This window comes from Macadamia integrifolia, unplaced genomic scaffold, assembly GCF_013358625.1.
Source record: "Macadamia integrifolia cultivar HAES 741 unplaced genomic scaffold, SCU_Mint_v3 scaffold2561, whole genome shotgun sequence".
NCBI classification, from domain to species: domain Eukaryota; kingdom Viridiplantae; phylum Streptophyta; class Magnoliopsida; order Proteales; family Proteaceae; genus Macadamia; species Macadamia integrifolia.
The window spans coordinates 6,918-20,102 of record NW_024868797.1 but is presented as its reverse complement, the minus strand read 5'-3'; the positions used below and the strand labels follow the sequence as shown (position 1 = coordinate 20,102).

The window sequence follows — 13,185 nt, the reverse complement described above, 5'->3', positions numbered from 1 at the left end:
TCAATAGCATGACAACCCACCCCATTTTTCGGTCATTGCTATTCGATTGCAAAGGACTAACTTGTTAAGGTTCCACATAAAAGCACCTTTGATTCCACGTCAGATGTGAGTAACCTGATGTGAAAGCTTACAAAGACATAGGTGCCCTCTCCTTAAAGAGAAAACTTTCTTGTTGTAGAGGCCTAATTAAAGTGTCTGATTGCACCAATATACTTTCGTCAACCGGGGATTGTATTGCCATGCTTGGAGGGGGTGCAAAACTTCAGAATATCTCAATTGGAATCAGGCTAGGAAGAGGAGTTTGGTTTTCTTTTGCAAATTCGTTTCCTCATCTCCAAAGTTTTACAGCCTAATTGGAATCCTCACAATTATTTAAGGTTTTTAAAAATGCGGAAATAAATACTCCCTTCACCCAAACTCAGAGAGTGGCAAAATGATTCCCCACCCCTGTGAAACCCAGAAAACCCTCCATTGTTTATGCCCAAGTGCGCCTCCTCATTAATCCCCATGCTGGTACAGTGACCACACTATAAATTTTAAGGGAGAGACTTATCTGAGCAAGTGGCATAGGAAGTGCACCAAGGAGCGATGAAGCAGTTTCGCAAGTAGGGGCAGAGGTCATTTCATTTTATCAGTAGGTAATGTCGCTCCAATAATACTCAACCAAAGAATTACTATGGTACCAATAAAAAAAGACGATTGTAGCTACCACTACTGTACCCTGTGCTTGAACTCAATAAGTTAAAAAAAATAAGAATATCAGGCCATGCCGGTTACAGATTATAAGACCAACCCAGTTGTGGATAAATATCTTCATCAGTAACAGAAGCAGCAGCAGCAACAATAAAAGTATCAAACAGAGATCCCTTCATAAAAGTTTGTTGCAGTGTAATAAAAAACTTGATGTATCCAAATCTTCACATACTCAATCCATTATTATCCCTAATTGACAAGCTCTAAGGTGAATTGTTCCTGTATGACTGCTAAGTGTTAACATTGGACGGACGACAAGAGATTAGTTTGGCTAATCTCTTAAATTTCCGGGGATTACTAAGATAAATATGGGACTTAGTCAAGTCTGAGTTACATCACAACTTACAGAACTTCATAAGGAAACAAAAACCCTACTGAAAAGATGAAAAATAGCATCTAAGAAATAAATTAAGGAATAAGAAATGTGCAAGGATATCCATGCAAAATTGCGAAACAGAGTTGATCAAGGCTTGAATGCTGAAAAAACCACAACAGAGTTGTGTCCTCCAAAGCCAAAAGAATTTGAAATGGCTGCAATTAGTAGAGAAAAATTAAAGAGTTATGATCATGATCAAAAGAGAAAGTAACTTTGTGACTATGATTCAACTTCTAACCAAATATCAACAGACAAGTTTAGTAACTCACCAACATTCACTTCATGTTGCTTCTTTACATTTGCAACTGTATCAAACTCAACAGAAGGTTCTGGATTCTGCAATTTTGTAAAAAAGCTTTTGAATATAGAATTCAGATGATAAGAAGGAATGTAGTGGAGATAATAATATAATTACTTCACATATTTTTTTTAATTACAATGGTCTTTATCATGTACTCTCAAAATCAATAGATAATACATACAAACTGGTTTATTGAAGGATGCAGCCAGCCTGTAGTTATAGCCTTCACTGTAGCAATGGCTTCCAGGCCCCCAGCTGCACCTAGGCAATGCCCTATCATAGACTGTTGACAACCAAAAGTAAGAAATCATAAGTTGAAGACTTATTTGAGCAAAACATACAAAAAGAATAAATCATCAAAGGAATCATGCAGTGAAAAAAACAGAGAGTTCAAAGATACACTATGATAATTCAATAGTTCGAATGGCGAGAGAGAAAGACTACCTTGGTTGCATTTATTCTGATCTCTGAAGTGTTTTTGAATACCTTTTTAATAGCATTCACCTCAGCCAAGTCACCAGCAATTGTGGAAGTTGCATGTGCATTTATGTAATTAACCTGGATAAGATACAATCATGTGATTTAATTGGTCATTAAATGATAATTTTGGAGTGAAATAAATTTCCCACTGGCTATAAAAATCAAACAGAGAAACAGAAATATACAAATAGATACACATATAGTTAACATCACATTACAACTAACAGTCTGTGGGCCATTACAGTGACTTTCGTATTTATTCACAGTGCCAGCTCACTCAATAACCTGTACAGTTTCAAGCTCGTTCAAACCCTCTATCAAAGAGAATATCATTGATTGTTGGACTCCAGACAAGGAACAAATATGTGATTAGCAGCCTACAGCGTATCCTATGCTCAGAGACATTGAATTAGTTACTTATTTTATTTTGGAGAGAAAAAAAAAAAAGTATCTAGGTGTAGAGTACATTGTTGATTCAGAGTACCCATGCCCTATATATATATATATATATTCATTTCTTCTCAATAACTAGTAATATTGTAGTCATCAATAACTGAGGATACACTTGGATTAGGTACAGACCTTTTAGTCCAAATCTGAAAAAAAATCTAAATAGAACTATAGAACAGATCAAGTTCATGGCTTGACTTGTTCAATTTGGAATTTTGGATCCCAAATCCTAAACTGATAAATCATTGAACCAACTCATAAGCTACAAATCTTAAAATGAAATATAAGGGATGCGATTTGTATGATAGATTTATTACATTGGTTTCCACAAAGTTTAAGACAAATTTATTGCTCACCGGTTTCCACAAAGTTTAAGACTATTCACAGGTCAGGAAGAAAGAGACTGAATATTAATTGAATTCTACATATTACCTGGCCTAAAATTTAGTGGTTTGATTAGTATACAAAAATAATTAATAAGTAATATACTAATTAGTCATTGGAAGTAAACCAAGAACAGGGGTCTTAAAGATTAACCTACTATAAATCTCAATAACATGTACGTAAAATGATTTCTCGCTCAAAAACTTGGTTTTATAAAAGCTCTTAACTGGATACTAAGCAATTCCCCTACCTTCCTCTATATTTACCTACCCAAGCAACCCCATTATATTCTAGATAATTCCAATAACGCCCTGAAACTTTAATCAAGAACCATTGAAAAAAAAAGATATTGATCCAGTGGCCCTTAGCTGAACAACTTTGGGAAACCCTATTTAGTCAAATCTGTTAAGGCCTAGAAGCCTTCCTGATCATCCACTTTCTTTCACCTATTGCCTCATTTCATAACCCAAAAACTACTAAAATAATTTTAGTATAGGAGGAACCAACTCACCATGATTGTCCAATTAGAGATTGAAACTCTTTTCCACAGGTTATATTCTACCTTGCCAGGCTGGTTCAATCTAATTCTTTTCTCCTTTTTTTTTTTGGTTGAAATTCCTCATCCGCTAGAAGAAACAGGTTTTAGAAAAATCTTTGATGTCTTTCAAACCATATATGGTAGAAAGAGCATTAAATGATTTTTTTTTTTTTAAATTATCCAACAATTTCTCACCTGTAGAAGGTTGTACCAGCCATTGGTTTTCTCTATATCTTGGCTTTGCTTAAACATTATAAGCCAACAGACCAATGAGTTCTCTCACATTGCCAGTAAAGACACAGGCAAAGGAAAAATGTTTACTAGATTCCATCCTCCTTTGGCAAAAAACACAGTGACCCCCTTCGATCATATTCTTGATTATAAGAAGCTAAGAAACGATACTGTGTTAAGGAAGACCATGCTTTATCCACCCCACCTTAGTATAATGACCTTTATCCACCTGCTGCCTGAGTAGATATGCACTGAAAGCTGCCGTATTGGTACAGGACAAAATATCGGCACATCAGACTCTAACTCAGGTAAGACGCACATTGATGGAAGTCTGCCAACACTCCACTATCTATAAAGGAACCACTCACAGGAACTGTCCAGATTTGTTCATTTACTAAAATAGAAACAGAAAAATTCAAAGGAATACCAGAACCATATCTAGATCTGGCTCATATTGGCAGCAAGGTCGATTTCTGTGCTAATTATCATGCCAAAATGAGGTACCTGTACCAGGTCCATCATGAAGAAGATTCCTCACAACAAATCTTACCTGCTCTATGAGATTCAGTTCTTCCATCTGCAGCAATCAATTTACGAGAATCTTCTCCATCTGATCAACAATTTACAAAACCGAATCCATCCAAAGAAACAATGAGTTGTAACTGGGAAAAAAATTGTCTGCAATTCCGATCTCGTACAATTCCGTGAAATACCACCTTCAGGGGGTGACACGTGTATTGATACCAATGCAATGGTCCAGATCTGATTTAAATGCCTCTTCACTGATTTAAGGTTTTATTAGTTGTACCAGATCTGGACCATTGTATTGGTATCAATACAATGAGTCAATCGGATTGCAGACGATTTGGCCAGCTCTGCATGCAAGCCCTGCTTGATTTAGGAATCACACTTTATGCAAACCTAGTCCCCCTATCTTCTTATTGTATGTGATGTGAAGGAAAACAATGTTACAGGCTAGAACTGGGCTTTTCTATTTGTGGAGCCATTTGGGGTGGTACTTTTGGAGTTAATGTTTGTGTTACCGAGTAGGCTTTAATTACTGAGTTTTAGTTACAAGGGTTTTGTATAGGATTAAATATTAAATAGTTAGGAATTAGTTTAAGTCAAGATTGAATTTTAGGGTACATTTGTAATTAAAGGGTATAGATAAGGGTATGATTGTAATTTTGAGGTGACAAAATTTTCTAGTTCCTTAGTGACTAGTGTTAAGCTAGTTACTTGAGAACCATGTAAAGTTCTACTTTTGAAATAAATGGAATAAATGAAAAATTTCTTGAGCTATGGCTGTGTCGATTCACAGGACCCTTTGAGGGTGGATTCCTTCGAACCTACGCAAGTCTTCTTGATGGTTTTCTAGACGCCTAAAAACTTAGGTTGGAAGCTCAATAAAATTCCAAAACTAAAGTGAAGGAAAGAATAACCAGATTCAAGAAAATCTAAATATATAGCAACAATTCAGATTGCATGATGCAGTTGCACGATGGATTTAGGAAAACAAAAAATCTTTTGATTTGATTTTCTTTTATTTTAGAAATAATTTCTTTGAAATTTGTTAGTTCCTAATTTTAGATTAATTTCCGTTTTAAGTTGTTTTCTTTTTTTTAAGCATATAGTCAATGGAGAAATTTCAGTTTTAGATTTTTGAATAATTGAATGAAGTTGAAGAATTTGGGTTTGAATCCATTACTGCCGATCCCTCTTCTGAAATCTATTAATATCTTCTTTTTCCCTTCTCCTATTTCCTCTATTATTCTCTGGTTTTTTTTTCCTTACCCTATTCTGCACGACAGTTGCAACCCCAGTTTAGAAGATCGATCTCTTTCTCCTCTAAGCTATTTGGGCGGAGTCTGTGGTAGAGAGTTCCCTACCAGTAGGCGACACAAACCCAAGAGAAGCCTTTTCAAAACTTGACTTTTGTGGTGATAAATCAAACCCAGACCGAGATATGAGTTTTTCCATTGTCAGATCCAGTTGCAGACTCAAACACATTAGATCTGGGCCATCGAGATTTTCTGGTGCTGGATTTACAGAAGACCTGATGCTGCGACCCTTCGCTAGAAGTTTTAGGCCAAACTGAGACCTATTGAAGAAGCTCTCTCAATCTGAGGTCGTCCCAATGTCTGCTGTAGGGGTGTCAACGGTCCGGGTTGGTGCGGTTTCGGTCCGGTTCCACCGGTTTCGGTGTGACTTTGGAACTAACCGAAACCGCCCCATTAAGGAATTATCGGTTTCGGTCCGGTGTCGGCTTCGGTGCGGTTTGGGTTCGGGTTGTACCGGTTTGGATTTATCAGGTTCATTTCGGTTTGGATCGGTTTTTTAAACCGGTATGGACCATTAGCTTGGGCAGTTGGGCTTGGGCGCTTGGGCACTTGGGCTTGGGCAGTTGGGCTTGGGCACTTGGGTTTTGACAGGTTGAACTTGAATAGTTGATAAATGTTGGGCTTGGGCACTTGGGCTACTGTTGGTCCAGTTGGACACTTGGGGCCTTGGGCTTCTCCCACTTGAGAGTTGGCCCAGTTAGATTAATGAGTTTTAACTTTTAAGTCCGGTTTTATATCGGGCCGGTTTGGATCGGTTCCGGTTTCGGTGCATATTTCCGGTGTTTCCGGTGGCCCAATGGTCTAACCCGAACCGAACCGAGACCGGATTCAATTTTAAATACAAACCGAAACCGGCCCGATAAGCCACCGGTTCGGTTTGGATCGGGCTTAATCGGTTCGGTCCGGTCCGGTTTAACCGGTCCGGTTTAGATATTGACACCCCTAGTCTGCTGGTTCTGTACGTTGCTGAAGGTTGAAGACAACCTTCAAAAAAGTGAGATTTTTCCCTTTTAAATTGGCTGTTTCCAATACTGCCCCTCTCTTCTTCCATTATCTTCTATAGTCCTTATCTTTATTTCTAATTCCAAAATACCCCTCCCTCATCACATGTTATTCCTTGTTTGCCATTTACTAGCTTGGTGACTTATAATTACAATTCTGCCACTCCTTATTAGAAGACCAAATTAATTCCAGAACTGAGTTTTCTTTGGGATTAATTCTATATCTGTCCTCATTCAGCTATTTCACTCAAAAGGGGGTTTTTAAGTTGTGCCTTAAATTACATTACTGCCACTGGTTTGTTTAAATTAAATTATTTGCTGATTATCCAACTCCGTCAGATCCGCATCATTGCAGGTCTGACTTATGGTTAAGAATTACTCCACCAAAGAACCTGATACAACGGTTTGATCTTATGAACCAGTCCTGTTTCAGAATTAGAAACTAGATCCTAAAAACTAGGAACTCAACTAACTCGCAAAATACTGAACAGACACAGGCTCAATTCTGGTAGGTTGCAACTCTTAGAATAATAAACAACTTCTCAAACTATAAAGAAGATCTGATGGATAGATTTGTCTCAGCAGCTCCTCCTCTGATGACCAGAAACCACTCAAAACAGAGTATGACAGGTTATAAAAGTGCAGGGATAAACTGATATAAGATAGAACCTGATTAAGCCTCAGTTCAGAAATGATATCCATCAGAAAATCCAGTAGAACAGGGGTGGGTTCAATAGCAGTGATAAATTGAGAATAATCTGAGAAGAACTTCAAGAAATTGCAGAAACTGATAGAAGAAACAAAATATGAAATAAGAGAGGACCTGATTGCAGAGCTTCAACAGTGAAGGGTTTAAAAGAGGAGGATATGATCAGACCTCTCACCTGGCCTTTCTGGAACCCACCAGCAGTATTGGGTTTTACCAATGGGCAGTTGAATCACGCAGACTATGAACAGAGACAAGTCATCTCCTTTATTAATAAAACCGTGGGAGAGTTATTGAGGAGTTTTAACTATGTAAAGGGATATTCTTATTCACACCCCTTAAGATGTCAAATGATTTGTAATATTACTTTTTACTGACACTATGTTTATTCAATTACAGTAAATGCTGTCATTTCACATGTATCCTGAAATGTGTAAGATGATAACAACTTTTGATAATGACATAACGATAAGTCACAACCCTTTTATACCCCCAACTTATTGAACTTTTGGGAATAAAACAAGGGGCAATTAAATGAAGGTCAAGTTCCAAATACACATACAGATGTGCCATTTTAGAGGTGATAAGATAGAGTTTTATGAAAGTGGAACTCTAACACAACCATCGCAAGAAACTGATTAAAGATAAACAAGACAAATAAAACACTTAAAAGCTGTCCTGTGATTCTTATTTTGGGTGAACCAGAAAAAATTCAAGCTTTAAGGCTTGACTGAACCAAAACTGGTTCAAACCGAGTCAACCCAGATCTGCAAGGCTGAGTTGAGCTGAGTTTCTATTGAGTCAGCTTGTTTCTCCTTATTTGGTACTTTTAGAGTACCTATCTTAATGCTCTTGAGGTGATCTGCATCATATCTATCCTTTCCTACTCTGCTTTCTATCGTCTTTTTGTTGCAGCAGTTTCTTTAAGCTTAATAACAGCCCTTTTTTCACCATTTCTTTACGCTAAACTCTTATGGAAACCCTCTCCTAGCTATCTGCCATGAGCTCATATCTTCATCCTTCCATCAACCATTAAAACCTAGCCATAACCATAGTTGTCATGGTGGCTAGGTGACCCAAGGTGGTCACCACTGAGGGGGGGGGGACCAAGGCGACAACAACAAGGTGCCCTTCTATAAAAGGGGCCGAATGCCTGGACAATTAGGTGCCGCCTTGACAACTATGGCCCTAAATTACCTTAAATCCTAATTTTCCCTTTGTTTTTACACTTAACCTAAAACAACAATCCTTCCTTCTCTTACTTCGATCAAAATCAAGGGTTAGCTGGACCTTAATCTACGCCTTCGAGACAATAATCATCATAGGGTCCTAGTTCTACATCAGAGTTGATGAATTATCCATACAAGACAAATTTTGAGGAAGAGGAAAAAGGTCTCATTGCTTTGCATAAGCAATAGTCTTTCCTTTCTCTGATCTATTCCTTTGATCATGCTATCCACATTCCTATGTAGATTGAAGAGGATGGGAAGACATAAGCAGATACATCTTCAATTTCTGATTCATTCCCCTTTGCTAGATAAGCTGTGTAGAGAAGATTCTTCTAGGACAGACATTAGTTTTTTTTTTTTTCAAGGATGCTCCTGGGTGTATTCCTTCAAGTGCATGATGAAGCACTGTATTGTGTTCCAAAATGAAATCACACTTACAGCACTTAAATGTACTGGGTATGACACTGTTCATCTCACAGCTGACAAAATCATACTGGTGCTAGGACATAAGGAATCTGAGCATGATTTTCCTTGATGCAGCACCTAATGCAACAGGATCAAGGTTTTCTTTTTTTTTTTTTTTTTTTTTTTTTTTTTTTTTTTTTTTTTAATCTTGATTGTTTAGGCTTCACAATCAACTGGTTAAATAAGAAGACACTGCAGTTGAAGTGATGTAGGGCAACCATCAATACTCCAAATTGATGCAGGACCAGGGATCCATGAAATCCATGATCTCCAAAGAATGAAATAATTCAGAAATATGTCAAACTATGTAGTTGGCTAGGTTTAAAACTATGTAACAGATGGAAAGGATAGGTCTTAGTAGCACTACTTAATGACACTATTTTAAATTTTTCATAGGTTAATGGGTTAATGGGTGATAGAGGGGACAAATATGATATAGAAAATAAAATATTTAATTTGTATTTGATGCGATTCTTTCTCCCCGGAATATTCCATTCTCCAAGGAGTTTGATGGTATTCAGTTCAGAATTCAAAAGATAATGAGAGAAGTAATTTCTGACACTAAATTGATGCTTTTAAAAATATTTCTGTGAACACTTATCCACCTGTTCGGACCCTTTGTTCCGATGGGTCCTCTCACATACTCAAAAGGCATCACTTACCTCCACTCTTACCTTTCTAATAATCTCGGAGAAAAGGTCTGTGCACTTATTTACTTATTAAGACTAAGTCACAACATTGCATCCCTAATTGTATATTGGGGATAAAATAATACCATAGGAATTTGCAAAAAAAAAAAAAAAAAATGTAAAATTCTAAGTAGATTTCATTTTTAAGGACAAGAAGAATAGGTCAAACAAGAATTAACAAAAGAAGGATAAAAAAAAAAAAATTCCCAGACAAATATTGGTACGCATTACTAAATAATAACCAACTAATGAAGAGTATACCTCCTCAGGTGACACACCAGCATCCTCAAGGCTTCTTTCAATGCATGATGAAACACCAAGTCCATCAGCTCTGGGATCAGTCATATGATAAGCATCACAATTTACTGCGCCACCCAAGTATTCAGCAATAATAGGCGCATCACGTTTCATTGCGTGTTCCAAGCTCTCCATTATCTATCAATACAATTTCCAAACATTCAAAAGAAATAACAGTAATAAACAAGACAAAAGAGACCAAGTAGCATAAGGTACCTTCTAATTTAAAAGGAATTGAAGTGAGACAATGCATTAAAGATAATTATAAATTATAAAAAAAGAAAAAAGAAAAAGAAAGACAGACCTAATCTACCTTCTTTTCCACTGGATCAGATCTAATCAGGATTTCGTTTCACCTATTATTGGGTGAACAAATCAGAACTAAAAGATGAAACTAACATTATCTTCCTTACAAGATGGAGAGCTTCCAAACGATAAAGATACACATGAGTGGTGATCATGGCGCATCCTAAGACTTTTATAACGAAAGTTTTTGCCTTTAGGACACAGTAGTCAATGCACTCAGCCTTGTAACATGCATTAGTGCTAAAAGGCAAAAACTACAGTAGTCAATGCACTCAGCCTTATGCCATGCATTAGCGCTAAAACCATGTGACCATCAACCAATTCAATATGCAGATGCACCTAGGCTACAACTGATCACCATTGAAACCAAGGTGTAATATGGGGGTTAATATGCAAAAGAATCTGGAACATACCAATATTCCAGAACCTTCACCCATCACGAAGCCATCTCGATCTTTGTCCCATGGCCTTGAAGCAGTTTTTGGATCATCATTTCTCTGTGACAAAGCTCTACAAGCAACGAAGCCTCCCAAGCCAATAGGAACCATTGCAGCTTCAGTTCCACCGACAATCATTAAATCAGCCTCACCTTGTCGGATATGGTTGGCAGCAGCATAGAAGCAGTAGTTGGATGTAGCACAAGCAGTTGAAATTGAATAGTTTGGACCCATAAAACCAAGGTCTATTGCAAGCAAGGCAGACCCCATGTTTGTTATGGTGTAAGGAACGAAAAATGGAGTAATTTTCCTGTGACCTTTTTCAATGAAACTTTGCACATTATCAGAAAATATTGATAGACCACCCATGCCTGTTCCTACAAGCACACCAGCTCGTTCCTTGTCTATCTGCAAACAGCATAAAATTTGCAACAGTTAAAAGGGGGGAAAAAATAGTACAGGGGAGGGTCAGAAATTATGAAAAACACTAATTAAATTCAGCAGGAATAACATACGTAATTTCAGACTTTTCTTTTTATTGATGAAATTCCGAAAATAATAAAGCTGCAATGCCCGAGATAATGAAACTAATTCAGCTTACACACTACTTCTAAAAAGTTGCAGAAATTGATAAGACAACACCGATTACTGGAAAGAAAAGAGATTCCAAATTCCAACTCTTGCAATAAATGAACAAACCAGAAAATCAATTCTTAGTTCAGTTCCATTAGGTTTCCAAACAAAGGAAAAACTTACAGCTACTGCAACTCAAAAATCGCACTACAGCCAAGTAACTCAGACTGGTTGGTGGCCCCAACATATTATGATTGTTTTAAAAATTTGGTAATTTAGTAGCAAATTGAGAATCAGGCTTCCCCAGGATTTTGGGTTATTTTCAGAAGCATACCAACTGAAGTGTGGGTTCCTTTATCATTGTGCCTTGGGACTATCTTGTTGAATTGGGGCAATTGTTCAAACGGAACTGATTGAGGGTTTAATTTCACTTTTTTGGCCTATAAATGGCATCATCAGTCATTGCTTTTCTAATCCTTATATGAAACTAGAATCATCCGTGAATCAAAACAACTAAATTACTGGTAAACCAGAATGTATATTCACAATCCTCAATGAATCAAGCATTTACCACCATCAATTATACAGAGAGTGAGAGCAAGAAGCAATTCTTCAATCAAAACCATGATTCAAACCAAAATGAAGAATCATAAAAACACATTATTAGCATCAATCCGTCTCTCCCTCACCCCCTGTAGCAAATTTTCGACCATTTGCATGTACATTATAGTATTGGGAACGAAGAAAAACAAAAAACCCATAAAGCTTATACCTTGGAGAGGTTATCACCGCCGAGAGCAGCATCCACAAGTGCCTTCTTGCCAGCAACAACACAGTACCTGAGACAATCATCAAGACGACGGTCGTTCTTCCCATCAATGTAACCTTCAGAGCTAAACCCACGAATCTGGCCACCAAACCGAGTAGGGAAGTTCGAAGCATCAAATCGATCAATGGGTCCAATACCACTCTCACCACAAAGCAATCTATTATAGTACATATCAACATCGTTTCCAAAAACAGAAACAAGACCCATTCCAGTAATAACCACTCGCTTCTTTGGGTCCTTCTCTCTCTTGGGAGCAATTAAAGAAGCAGAACCAGATATGGGTTTCATCCATTGAAGCTTCTTCTTGGATGTTCTAGCATTGGCATCGCCAGAATTGGATTTCTTACGAAGGGGTTCTAAGGGGGAAACCCGAAAGACTGGTGACTGAAGCGCTTCCATTCTCTGCTGCTTCGCTCGTCGGTGACCCGTGACCGGTGACGGGTGACGCAGCTTTATTTTTGTTGCTCTGTTTCCTATGTTGTAATGTTTCTTTATAGTATTAATGTTGGGGTTTAAGGAGTCGATGGCGATGGGCACGATGTACGAAGGTGGGTGACACAACAGATTCTAATCTGACGGTCCTTAATTGTTGAACGGTTAGGGAAGTTGAGCAATAATTAGTTGGGTGACGGCGTTCATTGTTCAGTGATAATAAAATAAAAATAAATTATATATATAAACAGCATTTCTAATCCAACGGTTATTAATTATTAAGCAATTGTGTCACGTGGAATGACAGAATTTCGAGCTACCACTGACCAACCACCTTCTTTTCTTGTAAATCTCTGGGAGTGTAGGGTTACGTGAATCCATTAAGAAAAGAAGATTTGGTTGCGTGAGAGAGTTTCTGTCGTTGACATATAAGAGTAAAGATTTAAAAAAAATAAAATAATATATTACACTAATTAAGGTTTCTTTTTCCCTTAATTAATTAGTCTGTGTCAAAGGAATGAGGGATTTTGGACATTTCAATCCAGCCACTTGAGGGGTTTTTTTGTTTTTCCACAAGAACTTTGAGTTTTCAAAACTAATAGAATAATTATAGGGCTTCTTAGACTGATTCCAACACTAATCTATTATTATAAATTTGGGGATTTTTTTTTAATTCCGATTTTGGCCTTTTAGAAGGAGAGCCCCCATAATTTTAGCAGGTATGTGAGCCAACCAAACTGCTACCAATAATAATAATAATAATAAAAAAAAAGTTCTAAGCTTAAAAAATTTCGGCTAAAGTATTCCGCTACTACAAAATATTTCTCTTTCACAGAAAGGATTTCGTTCGCAATCCATTTTATTGTG

General features: G+C 37.3%; 1 protein-coding gene across 1 annotated transcript; it reads right to left on the bottom strand.

Annotated features, from left to right (window-relative positions):
- Nucleotides 1-850: 850 nt before the first annotated feature.
- LOC122066752 (3-oxoacyl-[acyl-carrier-protein] synthase I, chloroplastic-like) lies at nucleotides 851-12,364 on the bottom strand. The gene is made up of 7 exons (XM_042630592.1): nucleotides 11,830-12,364; nucleotides 10,461-10,892; nucleotides 9,706-9,879; nucleotides 1,875-1,988; nucleotides 1,612-1,713; nucleotides 1,399-1,465; nucleotides 851-1,284 (listed from the first exon to the last, which is right to left on the bottom strand). Exons 1-7 carry the CDS (start codon nucleotides 12,283-12,285, stop codon nucleotides 1,217-1,219), a joined length of 1,413 nt encoding a protein of 470 aa, XP_042486526.1. The 5' UTR covers nucleotides 12,286-12,364; the 3' UTR covers nucleotides 851-1,216.
- Between the last annotated feature and the right edge of the window lie 821 nt (nucleotides 12,365-13,185).

What these genes read in the sequence shown, in the direction of transcription:
- LOC122066752 (XM_042630592.1), bottom strand. Translation starts at nt 12,285, where the DNA reads ATGGAAGCGCTTCAGTCACCAGTCTTTCGGGTTTCCCCCTTAGAACCC. An exon ending in GCGGTGATAACCTCTCCAAG is followed by an intron (nt 10,893 to 11,829) that starts GTATAAGCTTTA and finishes TGCTGTTTGCAG; the next exon opens with ATAGACAAGGAACGAGCTGG. An exon ending in TCAGAATAAATGCAACCAAG is followed by an intron (nt 1,714 to 1,874) that starts GTAGTCTTTCTC and finishes GGTTGTCAACAG; the next exon opens with TCTATGATAGGGCATTGCCT.